This window comes from Arvicola amphibius, chromosome X (assembly GCF_903992535.2).
Source record: "Arvicola amphibius chromosome X, mArvAmp1.2, whole genome shotgun sequence".
Lineage (NCBI taxonomy): Eukaryota > Metazoa > Chordata > Mammalia > Rodentia > Cricetidae > Arvicola > Arvicola amphibius.
Window position 1 is genome coordinate 136,803,684 of NC_052065.1, and position 19,831 is coordinate 136,823,514.

Consider the following 19,831-nt stretch of genomic DNA (forward strand, 5'->3'; position numbering starts at 1 on the left):
CAAAGACCAAGGTTCAACACATAATGGAGAAGAAAAAGGTTCTGTACAGTAAAAGAAATGACAAAATTAAATGGCGACTGTGAAAAAGAGACTGCGAAAAAAATTGCAAGCAACGCTTCTGATTACATTGGATTTGTTGTTGGTTTGTTGGTTTTGTTGTTCTTGTTGAGACATGGTTTCTCTGTGTAACTCTCTAGTTATCCTGAAATTCACACTGTGGGAACCTGATTGGCCTCCCTCTCAGAGATCCATTAGTTTCTGCCTCCTGAGTCCTGAGACTTAAGGCATGTACCTTCACACCCAGCTGATTAGATTTAACTTCTAAAATGTACAAAGAACTTCTAGGACTAGAAAGATGACTCATTGCTTTAGAGTGCATGCTGATCTAGCAGAAGACCCAGATTCTGTTCCCAATACCCACATCTGTTACCTCTTATAACCTCAGCTCCAGGGGCTCTCCAGAAAGCCCTCTTCTGACTTCCAAGGGCACCTGCACTCAGGTACACAACACCTTACACACAAATACATAATTAAAAATAAATAAATATTTAAAATGAATAAAAATTTTAAGATAGGATATTTACAACTCAATATCAGGACAACAAATAACCCCACTTAAACTGGATGGGTGTGGTGGCATATACTTTTAACTCCAGCACTCAGCAGAAAGAGACTGGAGGATCTCTGTGATCTCAAGGCTAACCTGGTCTACTTAGTGAGTTTCAAGTCATTCAGAGCTACATGGTGAGACTCTGTCTCAAGAGAAACACAAATAGACAAGGATCTAAAGAGAAGCTTTACAAAGAAAATATACTAATGGCAAAGCGTTATTAAAAATGTTCAATATCATTAGGGAAACACAAATTAAAACAAAAAGACATTACTTCACCCCAGTTAGGTTATCTATTATTAAAAAGAAAATTGTTTGTGAGGGTGGAGAAAAAGGGGTACCCATGTACACTCTTAGTGGGAAATGTAAATTAGTATGATTATTATAAAGTTAAAACTAGAACTACTATATGACCCAGAAATTCCTTTTCTGGATATATATAAAAAGAAGACAAAATCAACATCTTGTAAATATGCCTGCATTGTCATGTTCATACCAGAAATGTTTAACAGTGGACAAATGGTTTTAAAAAATGTGGTACATCTACACAATGAAATGCCATTCAGTCTTTTTTTAAAAAAAATACTTGTTTGTTTGTTTATTGATTTATTTATTGATTTATTTATTATGTATACAATATTCTGTCTGCGTATATGCCTACAGGCCAGAAGAGGGCACCAGACCCCATTACAGATGGTTGTGAGCCACCATGTGGTTGCTGGGAATTGAACTCAGGACCTTTGGAAGATGAGGCAATGCTCTTAACCACTGAGCCATCTCTCCAGCCCCCATTCAGTCTTTAAAAAGGAAGGAGTGCAGCATTTATCAGGAATATTTGAAAAATATGTCAGGTTAAATAAGTTAAACACAAAGAAAAACATTATATGATTCCATTCATTTATGGAATTGTTTTATAAAGTCAAATGCCCAAAGATGATGAAATGGTGGTAAATGAAGGTAAAGCATACAAGGAAATAGGGAGGTATAGGCCAAAGTATACAAAGTAGCAGACATTTAGGCTAAAGAAATCTAGAGATCTAAAGTTTAATTTATAGAAGACTATAATTTAAAAATATATTATATTGGATATTATTGTAAAATTAGATTTTAGCTCCTCTTATCACAAAAACAATAGCTGTGAGATATATGGTAATACATCTTAGTATGGTAACCATTTCACTATCATATTATGTTATAAAACCATATATATATATATATGTAATACGATTTATTTTTGAAAGACAAATAACATGATAGAGAGGTGATCTGTGAATTACATGGAACTGAAAAGATGTATCATAGTCTTAAGTGTGAACAGATGTTATTTTTTGCTGAGACAAGGTTTTGTTGTATAATCTAGACTGGTCTGGAGCTCTCTATGTAGCCCAGTCTAGCCTATAACTCATGATACACTTTCTATAGAAGAGCGACTGACACTTGAACATATGTTTCCCTATTATAAGTGTATTATATTTCCCTACACAAATTGTTGTATTCCCTCTTCCCAAATAGGGTGAGTGTCACCCAATTGAAAAATAGGATCTTTACCACATTAAAGTAAGGTCATTAGGTGATATGGGAGGGTCTTCTGTTTGAGTTGATTTCATTGGTTAATAAAGAAACTGCCTGGCTCATTTGATAGGCCAGCCCTTAGGTGGGTGGAGTACATAGAACAGAATGATGGGAAGTTAGTCAGATGCCATGCCTCGCCTCTCTGGGGCAGATGCCATGCCTCTCCTCTCTGAGCGAGACGCGATGAAGCTCCGGCCCAAGATGGACGTACACTAGAATCTTCCCAGTAAGGCACCACTTTGTGGTGCTACACAGATTGTTAGATATGGGTTAGTCAAGATGTGAGTAAGAGGCTGAAACTAATGGGCCAGGCAGAGTTTAAATGAATACAATTTGTGTGTTGTTATTTCGGGGCATAAGCTAGCCAGGTGGCCGGGAGCTGGGCAGGACGAAAAGCAGGCCTGCCCACAGCTCATCACTACAATTAGGGTGAGCTATAATTACATATGATTATAGCCCATTACATATCGATGTCCTTATAAAAAGAGATACTAGGACACAAAGCTGTACACAAGAAAAACTCTGAAGGAAAGTGTATGTGGGGGTGTAGCAGAAACCATAGGCCTCAATCCAGACCAATGATTCATAGCAATGAATACAAGTAAAGATGTATGAACTAAAGGGTAAACTGTGTGACTCACCAGGCTACACTTCAGCTTCCAGGACAAGATTCTTCTTTAAAAAAAAAATCAGGTAGTGGTGGTGCATATCTTTAATTTTAGCACTCGGGAGGCAAAGGCAGGCAGATCTCTGTGAGTTCAAGACCAGCCTGGTCTACAAGAGCTAGTTCCAGGACAGACTCCAAATTTACAGAGAAACCCTGTCTTGAAAAACCGGGAAAAAAAACCATGGGGATAAGATAGCTACTTTAAAAAGGAATGAACTCTGCTGGAACCTTAATTTCAGATTGTAATCTCTCAAATGTGGAATCATTGAAATTCTGGAACTTGTTTCCTACCCACAAAATCAATTTAAAAACTATTCCAATAAATGATGCAATGTGAAAGACAATCATTACAGGGCTGAATACAGTAATGGACAATGAAATTCCCTAATACAATTCCAAGAACTTAGTAGTTCTTCAATTCAGTGGACTCACAAAATGAGTAACTATAAGAACTCACATAGTAAATTCTGATCTGCCAGGATGGAGAATCCTGGAACATTCATCAAACTCCAGAAAGGCTAACCCTCAGAGACAGGCTAAGCTAGGCCCACAGTATAGGCTACTCTTGGTCTGCTCTAATAAAGCTTTAAAAGAAGCCTTAGAAAGATAAAACTGATATACAAATCACTGAAATTCCTGCCCAAAATTTCAACAATATTTAGGAGAATACAATATAATATACCAAAATGCTACTAAAATGCAAAGTAACCAGAAAATATGACCTATAACCAAAAGAAAAATCAATCATCATCAGAAAGACATCTAAAAATGAGAAAGACTATGGAATAAACAGATAAATAACTTTAAAACAACTATTACTCTTTGATATTTAAAGAAAAACATGTACATTATGAGAGAATAGAAAATATACAAAAGAAGAAATGGAACTTGCAGAGGTTACAAAATATTACAGCATCTGAATAAGTTCACTAGATAATCAGGGTACCAGAAGCATTGAAGAAAGGAAAAGGGGAGAGGGAGAGAGAGATTCTTTATTGATTTATAATGAACCTAATATACAGTATTTTCTTATCATAAACTTATTGTCTAGGAGCAACTAGATACACATGGTCTCTAACCTGGAACTAAGGCTGCCAGAAAAGGCTTAAATGTGACTATCAGACATTATAAGAACATACTCAGGATGAACATTTATTAATCAGTAGGATGGACAATTGAGGCTGAAGTTGGACCATTTTATTCCTGCACTCAGTTATACTTGCACAGTAAAACAAACCTGGCAGGTTTATAACAAGTTTCACTTTTTTGGCTTTAGAATTCACTCTAATAAAATGAAGTGGCCTGTCTGGATTGTATCCATTGTCAAAAGACACTGAAATGTACTGGGAAACATCCTGAAAGTATCTGAGGCTGTAAAGAGACGCCTCTGATTTAAACTGTTTTCTGGCAAGAGTGATTACTGTCCCTTTGTTTCAACGGAATTGGCCCCTTGCCCCTCTGCAGTGGTGAAATCCCTAAGCTATGAAATCATTTCCTTCACATGTACACAGGATGGGTCAGTAACCTGCCTCCACAATCAGGCTTTCGAACTCAGAGGGCAAAACCCACAACTATCTTCATTTCAAGCTCTAGGTTTTGATCTTTCATTATTGTCATTTCAGCAATGGCAGTTTTATTTTTGTTTTTCTTACTTAACTGACTAAAAAAAACCTATGTGGGCCTCTTCCTTTCTTGAATCATAGATGTGCTACACACTGTCCTGTCGAGGAGTGTGTGCTTACATTCTCATTGTTCTGATTGCTTACAGGCACTGATATCTCTCTGAGCTGTTTTTTCAGTGGTTTCTTATTAGACACCTTTAGGAGATGCCTTATATTAGAGGAAAATGAAGAGAAAGCCTGTCACTGTGAACTTACCTTCCAATAGCATGTGGTCTAGCCCAATGTTCCTCACTACTACATATGAAGAAAGGTTAGTTTAGGAGTGGAACTAGTTTGAGAACATCTGGAGTTACCAGAAAATCTCCAGAAGCCAATGAACACATGTCAGCATCCAATGCTTCTTGGATTTCTAAGGTGGCACAATTCTGTATATGAGCCAAAGAGGTAGCTACATTAATCTACAAGGTAATGAGCTAACCCTGTGCACACATGAATACACAAGTGCACATACATCAGGAGCCCCCTACAGTAGGTCTTAATAGGTATCAATGTACTTTGCTTGTTGTGAGACTGCTAGAAGCTGATACTAAGAGAACTGGGAAAACATTACACTAACCTCCTGGATGTTCCTTTTTACAACTTCCTGTGAATCTAATGGTTTTGAAATAATGAACCTAAAAAAGATACACAATACAAAATTATTTTAAAATATAGATTCTATATTATAAAAAGTCCTAAAGGTAAGACAAGTAAAAAAGCATAAAATGTGTTGGATTCCAATCCAAAAGCATAAACCATTGATTTAAATGGAAATTTTCTCAATGTTGTAGTTAAAAAAAAGTACTTATTGAATTCCTATTGTGGGCTAAACCTTGGGATGTGTGAAACTGCAGTGCTGACAGAAGTTCAGTGAGCCAAGTTCACAAACACCAGGAGGTTTGAAGTGAAAGTGAAGTTACTGAAGTTAGAGAGGTTGCTGTGGCCAGATGATGGAAGACAAATAGTTAACCTAATTGATAGGACTTGGTCACCAACCATATGTGTGCCTCAAGGGAGATGAAGGGTTCCAGATTGAAGTATAGGCATCTGACTTGCATTTGAAAGATGTTGTTATCATGTAACATGTTATCAAGGGCATAGTATTTCTTGTGGAACCCAGAGCTTGCTAATTAGTACAGTCTACCTAACCAGCTTGACTTGGGGATCCTGTCTCCGACTCCTGAGTGTTGGGATTACGGGCAGGCCACAACACCCACCCCGCTTTTATGTGGGTGCTGGGATCTGAACTCAAGTCCTCACGCTTGTGTGGTAAGTGCTTTATTTATTGAGCTATCTCCCTAGTCCTGTCTCTTATTTTTAATTTTCTCATTCATTTAAAGCAATGTCCTCAAATGCTGTGGATAAAGAAGAATATGCTTGATGTTAACTTTTGGTCTCCACATGCATGCATACACATGTGCATGTGCACTAGCATACATGTGTGTCCATACAAATACAAACACATATGCATACCACACACACACACACACACACACACACACGTACATGGGAAATTTAAATTAAAAAACCAGAGGTACAGTAGGAAGATGGTACATCCTTTAAGTTAGCTGATGAGATTTCAAGATAGCTTAAAACCGTACCAGAAAGGTTTTCAGGCTGGTGCTCTTGTTGTACCTAGAAGTTTACTGGGAGGTACTTGAATACAAATGTAGTAATATATAGCATATATAAATAATATAGCAGGACATGCTCAGAGCACTTTCAGCAAATTCTGTTCTATCACATAGAAATATCAAGGTTCTTTTTCAAAATTTACTTTTATACTCAAAACATTTCTTTCACTTCACTTATAAACTTCTCCTTTGGCCTCTCTAGACACACTGGAAAGAAAGGAAAGAAGAATAAGATTTGATCTTGTCTGACTTACTGATTCTTCATTTCCTTTTTAGGTCTTTTCTCATTTTTGTTTCTCTGATTCTGAAAAAATTTTCCTTGCTCCATTTCTCTTACTGCAAACGATATATACTTAGTAAATTCTGGTTAGTCTTTAGGAAATCTAACTGCTCAATTACTGACTGCAATTTGTAAGGCCTCTAAGAATCTTGGATGTGATCCCAGAACATAAATGAAAGAAAACATTTGGCGACAACTTGGAGGATTTTAGCAACTTTCAAAGACCTGTTCCTCTACACTGAGATCCCATTTTCTTTCCAGTAATTGCACCTTGAATGTACTCTGGAAGTTTAGGTATATTCAAAAATTGCAAAAGGCAAAAATCATTGAAAAAAAACAAAATTCTGGTTAATCTTCTATTTTCTGCTGAGCTTTACTCTATTTCCTTGCCAAAGGGGTCAGGGGACCCAAGGGCAGAGGGTTGGGAATTTCCAGGAGCAGGTTGCATTGCTGCTGTCTGTCCTGGATAAGTTCCAGTAGCCCAGGGATTGCTGTTGCCCCTTCAGCCTGATGGTCTGTAACCTTCTGCTCCCTGCCAGATAGAATTGGGACTTGTCCCAGGCATGGGATAACTTCCTGTGATTGTGCTGGAGATGACCTGGCCCACAGGATCTACTTCCATAGTTTGTCAACAGAGGCAGGGAAATCTTGTATCTCTGCAGTGATGTGGGCCTTGGGAGGAGGAATCCCGAGATTAAATGTTCAGTACAGAGTCAAGAGGGTTGTGTTCAAGCACAGCCACATTACATGACACATGTTTGACCTTCTTTATGCATTATTTCTCATTATTCCTTGGGTGATACTCTTAGCAATCAATAAGAACTGCTACATAGACTCATGAGGGTTACAGACTTGTGTCACCAGTCACCAATATATTGTGTACCAGCATCAAGATTCAAAATGGGTTGGAACGATGAACTAAAACCAACTCAGGAACAACTACATTTAAAACTCTAATAAACACTATGATTGAGTCTGAAGTGTAATGGAAACACAAAGTAAATAATCAAGTTTGGACAGATTCAAAGATGTTTAATATGAAAACTGTGATGACAGAGCTGAACTACTACTAGTGTGGGAGAGGGGAAGATACTCTAAACAAAGGTACTTCCAAAGGCATGAAATCATGAGAATATACTTTGTTTTGTGGTACATATATGTGTGTGAGAGGTTGACACTGGAAGTCTTTCTCAATTGCTTTCCACATTACTTTTTGAAACAGGATCTCTCACTGAACTTGTAGCTCATCAATTTAATCAGCCTGGCTGACTATCAAGTCCCAAAGATCTACCTGTATTCCCTCTCCCCAACTCCCAGAGCTGAGATTATGGATGTGTACCCACATGCCCAGCTTCGGCTTTTTTTATGTGGGTACTAGGGGTCGAACTCAAGAAAAGGGATAAACTGTAAACAAGTTATGGGCATAGAAGAAAGAGACAAATACCATACTGAAGGCATATAAAATGTTTTCAGGAATTAATTCAGATTCCCATACTTACACAGTATACATTTAACCCACAGGGCTATCTCCTAGCCCAAGAATATGTTTTCTAAAAAGTACTCTCACACCAAATTGTTAGGTGTAAATAGCAATAATGTCCACACAATATGAAAGCATTTATTGTCATTGAACTGCACAGTGACAAATGGTTAATATAGTCACTGTTTCCTGGACCTGGGGGGAGTTGGGAGGACCTTGGTCTTAGCATAGAGTGGGGAACCCTGATGGCTCCTTGGCCTTGAGAAGGAGGGAGGGGAGGTATGGGTGGAGGGGAGGGGAGGGAAGGGGGAGAAGGAGGGGAGGGAAGGGGGAGGAGGAGGGGAGGGAGGGGGGAGGAGGAGGGAAGGAGATGGAAATTTTTAAATATAAAAAAAAAATAAACCATGAAAAAAAATATAGTCACTGTTGTATACTTTTACTTGAATAAAAATGAAAGATATTATCATACTTTTAGGGGATTATTATAATCAAAGTAACAACAAAAAATCCTAGAGTAACAGACTCCTCAAAATATTAACTTATAATAGGAAACATGTGTCCTCAAATTATTTGTAATGCTTTAGATGGGTTGATTATATAATTTGATACTCTCTGTGACCCCACACGAGATACATATTCTCATATACCATTCTATATACATGGAGAAACAGGTACAAGGAGCTTAAACAATTTATCTGTACTGAACATTTAGTACAAGCTAAAAATAAATTAAACAAGCAATTTACCTTACTCTCTCATCTCAAAGTTCTCTTTGGTGTAAGATAGTCCTTGATTTCCATTTTTTCTCCCTCTCTTAGCTTTGTAGTTGGACTTTTTTATTGGGACTGTCAGCTTCCCAATAATGACATGGAGACTTATTATTAATTATGAAATCTTGGCCAATATCTTAGGCTTGTTTCTAACTAACTAGCTCTTATAACTGAAATTAACCCATTTCTATTAATTTTCTTTCTGCCTCATGAATTTATTACCTTATCTCCATAGTGCCCATCCTTCTTTCTCTGTGTCCCTAGCATCTTCATCTTCTTCCCAGCATCCGCTCTGTCCCAAACACCCTGCCTAGCTATTGGCCATTCAGCTTATTTTGAAATCAATAAGAGTGAGATATCTTTATAGTGTTGAAAAAGATTATTCCAAAACATATCTTTTTCTTCAAATTCTGTTTTTTTGTCTTATTGCCCTAAGAAAGACAATTATCCATGACATAATCATCTCCTCTTCAGGTTAAACATTTTTCTCTGAAATTATTCAGACATCTTTCTCTTCTTATGTCAAATTTGTGCCATCTCTAAGGGAACATGAGATGTGTAGCTAATCTAGAGTTTCTTTCTTGATTTTATATTTTTTCTTGATTTTAAATACTTTTTATTTTTTAATGAGACAACAGAGAGGATTTATATAAACATACTTATTAGTCTATATTAATTTCATTTTTATATCTTTCTCAGAAACATCTTTTTAAACTTTGTCAGTGTTAGTAGGCCAAACAAGAGTATCTTGTTTAATTTTGTGTTCATCTGATGCCTAATAAAGCTAGATATTATTTCCTATGTGTGGACTCCTTTCAAAGGCATATGTAAACTGTTAGTAATATGTTTTATAACTATTATGTTTATCTTTTTATAATAATTGATAAACATTGTTTCTTAAGTTTTCATACTTTATCATACACTTTGTTTATATGACATTGAGGAAAAACCAGTTTATTATATCTATATTGTTTATCTATATCTATATCATCTATATATCTAAATCTATATTTGGGGTGGGACCCACGGTAAGGCACACAGGTGTGGGGGTGTTCCATAACTCAAGGAAGAATGTGACTGCTTTCTGCCCTTGTCTAAAAGAATCTGCCTGAAGCTAAATTAAAGAGTTTTAGATTAATATCATTGGCAAAGAAGATTTCAAGTATTGAAATCTATATTGACTAGTATTGATTCTGATATGTGGTTATTAGTTGTTGGGACTAATGAGTCCTGGCCTTCAGCTGGATTTTGGGATTAATGAGTCCTGGCCTTCAGCTGTTCTTCCCTCCTAGAACCTTCTAATTGAAGTTACCAGAAACTGTGCCTAGCTTAGAGGATCAGAGGATGGGATTTTCACCTGTTGGCCATTGACTGCAGTGTATTTAAGCCTACATTTTGCTAATAAAGAGGGGCTTTGTTTTTTTTCTACCTCCTTCCCTCCTCCCATTTCCCTCCCCCTCCCCCTCCCTTTCCACTCCAAAGAGCAGTCAGGGTTCCCTGCCCTGTGGGAAGTCCAAGGTCCTCCCTGCTCCATCCAGGTCTAGGAAGGTGAGAATCCAAACAGACTAGGCTCCCACAAAGCCAGTACATGCAGTAGGATCAAAACCCAGTGCCACTGTCTTTGGCTTCTCAGTCAGCCCTCCTTGTCAGCCACGTTCAGGGAGTCTGGATTGATCACATGGTATATCAGTCCCAGTTTAGCTGGCCTTGGTGAGTTCCCGGTAGATCAGCCCCACCGTCTCAGTGGGTGGGCGCACCCCTCGCAGTCCTGACTTCCTTGCTCATGTTCTCCCTCCTTCTGCTCCTCATTTGGACCTTGGGAGCTCAGTCCAGTGCTCCAGTGTGGGTCTCTGTCTCTATCTCCATCCATCACCAGATGAAGGTTCTATGGTGATATGCATGATATTCCCTCTCCTCAAATGCCCAAGGATCTAGCTGGGGACATCTCTGTGGACACCTGGGAACACCTTAAAGAGGGGCTTTGGTATCAGCATTGGGAGGTCTGCCTGTCGGTCTGTCTCTGCGTGTGTATTCTCAACTTCCAGCCCCTTGCCCGAAGCTCACAAACTGGGTTCTAGCACACAGAGCACAGACACGGGGGCCGCAGTGTGCGGCAATTGGAGGTCCCCACCGAGATTTTGGGAACTAGGGAACGCTGAGAGGTCGCCCTCAGAAGTTGAGGGTGGATTGGGGTATGTGTTAATCCTGATGTCCTTCGCTAGGTTTCCTAGGTTTCGGTTCCAGGCCACGCAGGCAGCAAGTGCTGCAAGTCCAACCGAGAAAGAGGGGTAAGCGAACAGGGTTGTCCCCGGCTGGAGGGGACGTATTGGGGAAATAAGATGGCACACCCTCTGAAACAGGAGGCAAGAGGGTGAATTGATGACCTCCAAAAGATAGAATGTATACAGCTCAAAAAGATAGATGTGTACAGATGTATGATATGTTGATTGTGTTGTCTTTTGTGTTCTGGACTGGAGAAAGACATTTGATTCTGGGAACTGCTAAGAAAGGTATTTTGACTTTAAAGTGTGGGCTTAAGGGTTTGATGCTTTGGAAAAGAGGTTCTGCTTTTGTCTCCACAGAGGATGAGAATCTGAGGATTTATTCAAGATTCATGTGGTTTGATTCACCGAGACATCCTGAAATGTTGCAGTAAATACCCCCAAGAACGCAGCATCTCCGCTCAGCAGGAAGTAGCCAGACAGATTGACAACGCCCAAATTCCCTAAAAGATTATTTAAGTGGGGCCCCTTCAGTGGTTCTAGAGCAGCAAGCCTGCTCTCCTGAGTTCTGCTCCACTCCATGTACCAGTTTGGACCCAGAACGAATGCAGCTAGGGCTAGAAGGCAGCTGGAGCAGAGCTTTGCTAGGTGGCTGTGATGGAAGGCACATTGCCTCAGCTCAGTTGGTGCCCAGCCTGGCGGATGCCACAGCAGTGCCAGAAGTATCAGCAAATGCAACAAGTGCTGGAGCTGAGACAAGCTGGAGCACAGACCCCACTGGGCTGCCCGAGAATGTAGCGGGGCAAGGAAAAGGCAGTGGCAGTTCCAGGCTCTGCACACCAAAGAGTCTGCAGCAGAGCGAATTTAAATCAACAGACTGCCCTATTGTAGGAGCAGATGGACTTATGACTAGTACAACAAATGTCTTGTTCACACTTACCATTGCATTTGTATGACATCTGTTAATATTGCTAATGCCTCTTATGTGGTGAAACAACTCAATGGTTACTTGAATAGCCCTTGAAATGTTACAATTAGCACACCAGATTGTAACTGTGTTAGTCAAAGAGTTGGTAGAATACCATAGCCCAAATGGGAGGCTGGGTCCAGTGGTGATTGGGGACCCTCTTGCTTGATGGAGGAGTGTCTATGTGTTACTTTCATTATTAATAAAGATACTGCCTTGGCCCTTTAAGAGAACAGAAAATTAGGTAGGCGGAATAGACAGAACAGAATTCTGGGAAAGAGTTGGGGAGACACTTCAGGCAGTCGCCATAGTGAGTCACCATGATTCTCCTCTCTGAGATGGACGCAGGTTAAGATCTCTCCTGGTAAGCCACACCTCGTGGTGCTACACGGATTACTAAATATGGGTTAAAGGAAGATGTGAGAATTAACCAATAAGAGGCTACAGATAATGGGCCAGGCAGTGTTTAAAAGAATACAGTTTCCATGTAATTATTTCGGGTGTAAAGCTAGCCGGCGGCCGGGTGGCGGGATGCAGCCCCGCCGCTTCCTTCTACACTTGCTGGCAATCTTAATGCCTGTTGCCATTCATTTCTGAATTCTGTGTTATCAGACAACCCATGAGAATGCAGCATATGGTCACTTAGCAAGTCCTTCTGAGCCTTTTGGCTAGTAACTGGAATGTACTCTAGTGTTGGTTGCAAATACTGCACAAACTATGAAGACTCCTCCGTAGACAGGCAACTTCTACAGAAGAGGGCCTCCCAAAGAGGGGTAAGGGTTTACTCTTCTGAGATGACCTAAGACAGGAGGGTCTTCTGTTATATAAAAAATTTAGGGGGGAGATGTTGGGACTAATGAGTCCTGGCCTTCAGCTGGATGTTGGGATTAATGAGTCCTAGCCTTCAGCTGCTCTTCCCTCCTAGAACCTTCTAATTGAAGTTACAAGAAGCAGTGTATTTAAGCCTACATGGTGCTAATAAAGAGGGGCTTTTGGTACCAGTGTTTAAAGGTCTGTGTGTCGGTCTGTCTCTGTATTCTTCAACCTCCAGCCCCTTGCCCAAAGCTCACGAACTGAGGTCTAGTGCATAGGGTGCAGATCTATAATGAAAAAGAGCAAGCTGAGCAAGGAAAAATACAAAATGTGCGATTTTAGGAGAAAAAGAGCATCAGGAAGTAAGGAGTAAGTCCAGTGCTCAAAGAGATAAAAAGTTTTTTTTAAAATCCTGATGCTAAATATAATAAAGGGAGTGGTGACCTCAGGGCAAGACCCCACCCAGCTAACCTTACAACTTGTAAAAAGGAATTAATGAAAATTTTAAGCAGTGAAGAAAATCATTGAAAACAGAAAGCTGGTGAAATGTAATTGAACGAGGAAAGGCCAAGTTCCAGCCTGAAAAAGCAGAAAAGTTTGTCTCTTTGGCCATATGGTTCTGGCTTTAGAATCAAGGATAGAAGAAAAGGATTGTGGAATCTCCCCCTGTGGCTAAGGAAAACCACTGAGGCCAGGTATATATCAAGGGTGCCCCTGCACAGAGACCCTAAGAGGCCACTACATAAAGCTGTGAAGGTGAAGCCTGGCTTTTGTTCGAAATCCTAAGATGTTGGAGATGCCATAGTTGTAAGATACCTGCCAATGAAAACTTCAGACTGGGCACAAAATCAGCAAAAAACAGTTAACTATGTTTCAGTCAATAAAGCTAAAAGGAGTTGGAGATCTAAAAAATACTTTGGTGATGTGGGAATCCCCTCTGTGTGCTGTGATTACCATTAATGAATAAAGAAACTGCTTTGGACCTATGGCAGGGCAGAACTTAGCAGACAGGGAAAGCTAGGCTGAATGCTAGGAGAAAGAAGAGCAGAGTCAGAGAGACATCATGGAGCCGCCGCCAGAGTCAGACATGCCAAAACTTTGCTGGTAGGTCACAACATCATGGTGATGTACAAATTAATGGAGATGGGTTAAATTAATATGTAAGAGTTAGCCAATAAGAAGTTAGAGCTAATAGGCCAAGTAGTGATTTAATTAATACAGTTTCTGTGTGATTATTTTGGGTCTAAGCTAGCCAGGTGGCCGGGACCAACAAGCAGCTCCTTGCAACAAACTGGCGCCAACATGGTTAACTAAAATCCACTTAAAACCTAAGAGTGCTTAAAAAGAAATTCTAGACACTAAAAAAACAAAGTTTAGCCACATTTTTCCCCAAATGGGCTTTGCTTGAGGCAGCATGCTGTGGCTCCTTTGAGAGAGGTCTTAAGATTCAGCAGTAGCACCCACGTAGCTTCAAAATGGCAGCTTCCCGGCCATGGGCTGTGCTGCTAGCACGAATTTTGACTCTTTCAGGAAACCAAGCATTTGGATGGGGTTTGTAAGCAGCGTGCTGTGGCTTGATTGCTGACATGGATTGGCTGTGTGCATGGCTCTCAGAGGCTCGAGCAGCTCTACCATGCTGGTCTGGGTGGGCAAGCAGAAAATACCGTATATATCATAGTAATGGTGCAGTTAAGTTTTTAAGAAGCACTTAGCATTTTAAAAGGTGCTCCTGGACAGTAATTAAAGACATGCAATAAAGATAAATCCGGATGAGTCATAGTGTTGGATAAATGTACATAGGCTTGAAAGAGAGAATAAAGAGAATATAGAGAGTTATAAAATAAAGTCAATGCTTTAAAAAAGGATAAAAAGACAGAGTACAGATAGTCATAAATTAAAAGGAGTAAAGAAAAATAAGCCATGTAAATATGGAAAATTCACAGGGAGTCTGGATTATGTATATTATTGTGTTATCTTTGAATTTTTTGACTGCAGAGAGACATTTGATTCTGGGGACTGCTAAGCTAATCCAGCATATATATTTCAAAGGTATCTTGAATTCAAAATTTGAGTCTAAGGATATGTTACTTTGGAAAAGAGGTTCTTCTTTTGTTTCCACAAAGGATGAGAACCTGTGGAATCCTTCCAGATTAATATGGTTTGATAGACCACGACCCCCAGAGAGGTCACCGTGAACACCCCTCAAAAATTACTTTACCCAATAAACATCAAGAAGAAGTTTGGACAAAACTATGTCCATATTCCCAAATATTGTCTATAAATGCTTGTTTACATTTAAAGGGGGATCTGCTATAGATATTTGCATTGATATGGATCTTGGTTTATTGGTACAAATTTAAGGTCAATTTTGTAATATGTATATTTCTGCTCTTGATTAAGCTATTGTGATTGTGTAGTTCATTTAAAAATGTAATGTATAATTAAGAAATATAAGTTAATAGATACTTATCTATAATAGTCAAGCTTATAGTCATGTTAATTAGATTTTCTAGATGTATAGAAATATATTTCAGTGAGATAAGTATTCTTCAAATCTTTCAGAGACCTTCAGAATATGGCATTTAAAATGTTTTAATAACTTAGGACTTTTCATGACAATGAGATACATCAGCTCCTGGCAGGACAAGCTACTTCAAGAGGAAGATGGGTATCAAAGAGGCTCCTTATGGAGTTGGCTAGCCATTTGGGCAATAAACAGCTCTTGCCTGGACTGATGCATAAACTGGGCACAGAGAACCCGCAGAGAGAGGACTGCTGAACTTGCCTAAAGGTGAGATGATCTTCCGGGATTCCTGCTTCATAAAAGGCTCTACTAGACATTCTGCAGGATACAAAAGAAAGTGACTGGCAAACTGCCAATATAAGTAGAATTGTCTTTGAAATTTCCTGCTTCATGGAAAAGTCTGTTGGATACTATGGACCTGTAGGCTGAAGATGGATGCCCCAATGTTACAGAAAAACTTTGGGTGACAGTCCAGGCAGAGAGATGTCTCTGTCATTTCTAGAGTTTTGGAAGTTGCTCACAATGTACTTCCTGTTTACTTAGGTAATATTATATCCTTCTGGAGTCTTTGATGGAGTTGAAGAATAAATGGTTATAGTTATAGTTTTCCTTCATTATGATAAAAGATAAAATAGATATAAATATTGTAACTAATTCTTGTTTGATACCTGTTTTGTTATATGCAATTTTACTATTTTAAAGTTAAAACCTTCCTTTTTATTTAAAAAAAGGGGGAAGGTGATGTGGGAGTGCCCTCTGTGTGTTGTGATTACCATTAATGAATAAAGAAACTGCTTTGGACCTATAGCAAGGCAGAACTTAGGTGGGCAGGGAAAGCTAGGCTGAAGACTGGGAGAAAGAAGGGCAGAGTCAGAGAGACGCCACGGATCTGCCCACCAGAGTCAGACATGCCAAAACTTTGCTGGTAGGCCACGACCTCATGGTGATGCACAGATTAATAGAGATGGGTTAAAATAAGATGTAAGAGTTAGATAATAAGAAGTTAGAGCTAATAGGCCAAGCAGTGATTTAATTAATACAGTTTCTGTGTGGTTATTTAGATTCTCAACTAGCCAGGTGGCAGGGACCAATAAGCACCTTCTTGTAACACTTTGACATCAGACATGGATATGCAGAATTGGTATTTTGTACTTCTTGTTTTTTTCTTGCTTTTGTAATGATTTCAGCCACATAAGGCTGATAATTCTGGGTTCTAGAGGTCATGCAGGTGCAGACAAGCCCTCAGGCAGAAGTGCCTAATGGCCCCCGGGGTTGTTAAAGGGTTCTGCGTGATCCACATATGACTCAGCTAAGCCCTTGTGTACATGTATGGTTGCATCATTCATGTATGACTCAGCTAAGGCCTCGCGCACATGTATGGTTGCATCATCCAAGTATGACTCAGCTAAGCCCTTGTGCACATGCGTGAGCCCCATCATTTGTGTATGATGTAGCCATGTCAATCCCCCTGTGCACATGCTCTAGGCAGCTTTTAAAACCTGGATGCACCATCTTCCTCTCTCTCTCTCTCTCTCTCTCTCTCTCTCTCTGCACACTGACTTCTCCAGGCCTATGCACGTCCCGGCTAATAAACTCTTAAGCAGGTTTGTTGCATGTTCCATGTTTCCTTCTCACTTGCACCAGGTAATTTCAGCTTTGGTTCAGTATTTCCTCACTATGCTCTCTTTTCTTCCTTTTGGAATGGTAATGTATATCAAATGACAGTGTTTATTGAAAGTATGTGATCTGCTTTTTCATTTTGATTGTACAGGGGTTAGAGTTAAGAGATTGCCATGAGTCTCAGAAAAGACTTTGAACTTTGTACTTTTAATCATTGTTAAGATTGTTATAGACTCTTAAGGACTTTTAAAGTTGGACTGAATGCATTTTTTTTGCACTATGATGTGGCTACATGCCTATGGGACCAGGGTGTAGAATGTGGTAGTTTGAATAAGAATAGACTCATACATTTGAATGCTTAGTCATCAGGGAGTCAGTAGCTCTATTTAGAAAGATTAAGAAGTGTAGCCTTGTTGGAGGAAGTATGTCACTGAGGATGGGCTTTAAGGTTTCCAAAGCTTAAGTGAGACTCAGTGGTTCTCTCTTTTCCTGCTGTCTGTGGATCCAAATGTAGAACTCTCAGCTTCTTCTCCAGTACCATGTCTGCCTGCCATGACAATAATGGACTAAACCTCTGAAACTGTAAGTAAGTCCTAAGTAAATAATTTCATTTATAAGAGTTGCCCTAGTCATGGTGTCTCTTCACAGAAATAGAACATTAAGTCACTGCAAGAGAGGAAGGTAAAATCATTTACAGATGGGCTTATCCGAACAACAGATGATGATTCTATGGAAACATTAAATCCAGGAGGGTCTGAAAAGATGCATTTCATGTTCTTAAAGAACACAATTACCAACCCAGACTATTATTCCTAGCAAAACTATCCATTAAAATTAAATCTAAAAAAATTTCCATGATAAAAATATAATAAAAGAATTTATGAGCACTAAGCCATAGAGGACATTCTATGAAGGACACTGGAAGGAATACTTTGGACAGAAGACAAGGATAAGCATACCTAAGAGATCACCCTACTTAACAATAACCAGGATGTAACAAACAATACCAGGACAATTCAACAAAAAAGGTGTAAGAGTGACTGGAGAAATTGCTTCATGATTAAGAGCACTTGCTGCTCTTCCAGAAGACCTGACTTCAGTTTCTAGCGCCCACACTAAGCAGCTTATAACCATCCATAACTGCAGCTCCAGGGATGCTAAGAACAAAACCTGGGTCCTCTGAAAGAGCAGTCAGTATGTGTTCTTAATAACTGTAGCATCTCTTGAACATTGGAGTACTAGATGTAAAACCACATATTAACCCCAATACAGTGATAGTGCATTCCCCCCCCCAAAAAAAAAACCAGAGAAACACTGGGATTAAATGACATCATTAAAGAAATTCAATTTATAGAACATTATACTAAAACACTAAAGAATATACATTCTTCTCAGAAGTCCATGGAACTTTCTCTAAAGTCAACTACACAGAAGTATACAAAGCAAATATGAACAAATACAGTAATATTGAAATAACATTTTGTATTCTACCTAACTGCAATGAAATAAAGCTAGCTATAAACAGCAAATTACAGAAAGTTCACAAATGCATAAATAAAACAACACATTATTGACTGATAAATGGATCACTAAAGAAATAAAAAATTCCTATAACTGAATGAAAACAAAAATACAAAATAGCAAAATTTATAGGACACGATGAAGGCATTTCTAATTTGTGCCTACATCAAAAAAATTATTAACAAAGTTCTCCTAACTTGAAAAATGAAAATTGCAAAAAAAAGCATGGGACCAGATGATTTCACTGCAGAATTTTACAAGAATTTTAAATAACTAATACTACTCAAATTATCTCATAAAATGACAGCTCCTAAACATTTTTATGAAGCTCCTAAACATATATATGTATATGTTTATATATATGTATGTATATATATATTTGGCATCAGGGTAGTCTATGTATACATATATGTATATATACACACATAAGAGAGAGAGAAAGAAAGAAATAAAAAAGAAAGAAAGAGAAAGAAAATTACAAGTCATTCTTCTAACTGAACATAGTTGTAAATTTTCTAAATAAAATATTCACAAACCAAATTTAGGGTCATTTCAAAAAGATCATTTGTCATAACCAAATTGGCTTCATTCCAGAGATTCAGGAATAATTCAACATTTGCAAATCATTAAATGTTACTATCACTGTTGGGGCAGCTGGCCCAGTCCCTGCGTTCAGGGGCGTGGCTGCCCCAGGGGAGAGGGGTACCTTTAAAAAGAACTGGGTGGGAGACAGACGCCCTGTTTTTTCCCCCACTTGACCCTTTGCTTCGCTGGAGCCTTGGCTTTGTAAGTGTCCCTCTTTCTCCTTTTATTAAAACTGATTTATTAAAAAAGGACTATTTTTGGTTATTTCAAATCACATAATTGTCTCCACATATGCATAAAAGACATCTGACAAAATCTAACATTTCTTCATGATAAAAAAATCATGGGAGGCTAAGCATGAAAGGAATATATCTCAATATAATGAAAGCAATATGCAACAACACCCTAAGTGAAAAAAATCTCAAAGCATACCCACTCAGATCAGGAACAAGACAAGTGTATCAACTCTCTCCATTCTTATTCAATATAGTACTTGAAATCTAGCTATAACAGTAAGACAAGAGAAAAAAGTAAAAGGGATAAAAATAGGAAAGAAAAAAGTCAAAGTATTCCAATTTTCAGATAATATAATTCTATACATAAAAACCCTAAAGACACCACCAAAACAAAAGGCCATCCTATAAAAAAAAGCATATACAGATTCAATGAAATGTTGACTGGTGTCATTACACAGGTCTTATTTAGGCAACCATATTGTTGAAATTTCATGGGTGCAGCTTCCTGTTGTGTCTAGAAGGCACTATCTCATAGCATGTATCCTGGTCCTCTGGTCTTTACAATTTTTCAGACCTGGTTAACAATGATGTTTCATGAGTTTTCGGTGTAGGGATTTCATTGTAGATGTACCAACTGGAGCTGGACACCCTACAATCACTTATTCTCTG

General features: G+C 38.8%; 1 protein-coding gene across 1 annotated transcript in view; it reads right to left on the bottom strand.

The window, feature by feature from the left end:
- Positions 1-8,907, bottom strand: part of Gab3 (GRB2 associated binding protein 3) — a 50,313-nt gene extending 41,406 nt beyond the window's left edge. Inside the window, exons 1-3 of the mRNA XM_042054371.1 lie at positions 8,897-8,907; positions 6,815-7,022; positions 4,825-4,929 (exon numbers count right to left, since the gene is read on the bottom strand). Coding sequence (XP_041910305.1) covers positions 4,825-4,929; positions 6,815-7,022; positions 8,897-8,907 — 324 coding nt within the window. The remainder of the gene's footprint in view (positions 1-4,824; positions 4,930-6,814; positions 7,023-8,896) is intronic.
- Positions 8,908-19,831: the final 10,924 nt, after the last annotated feature.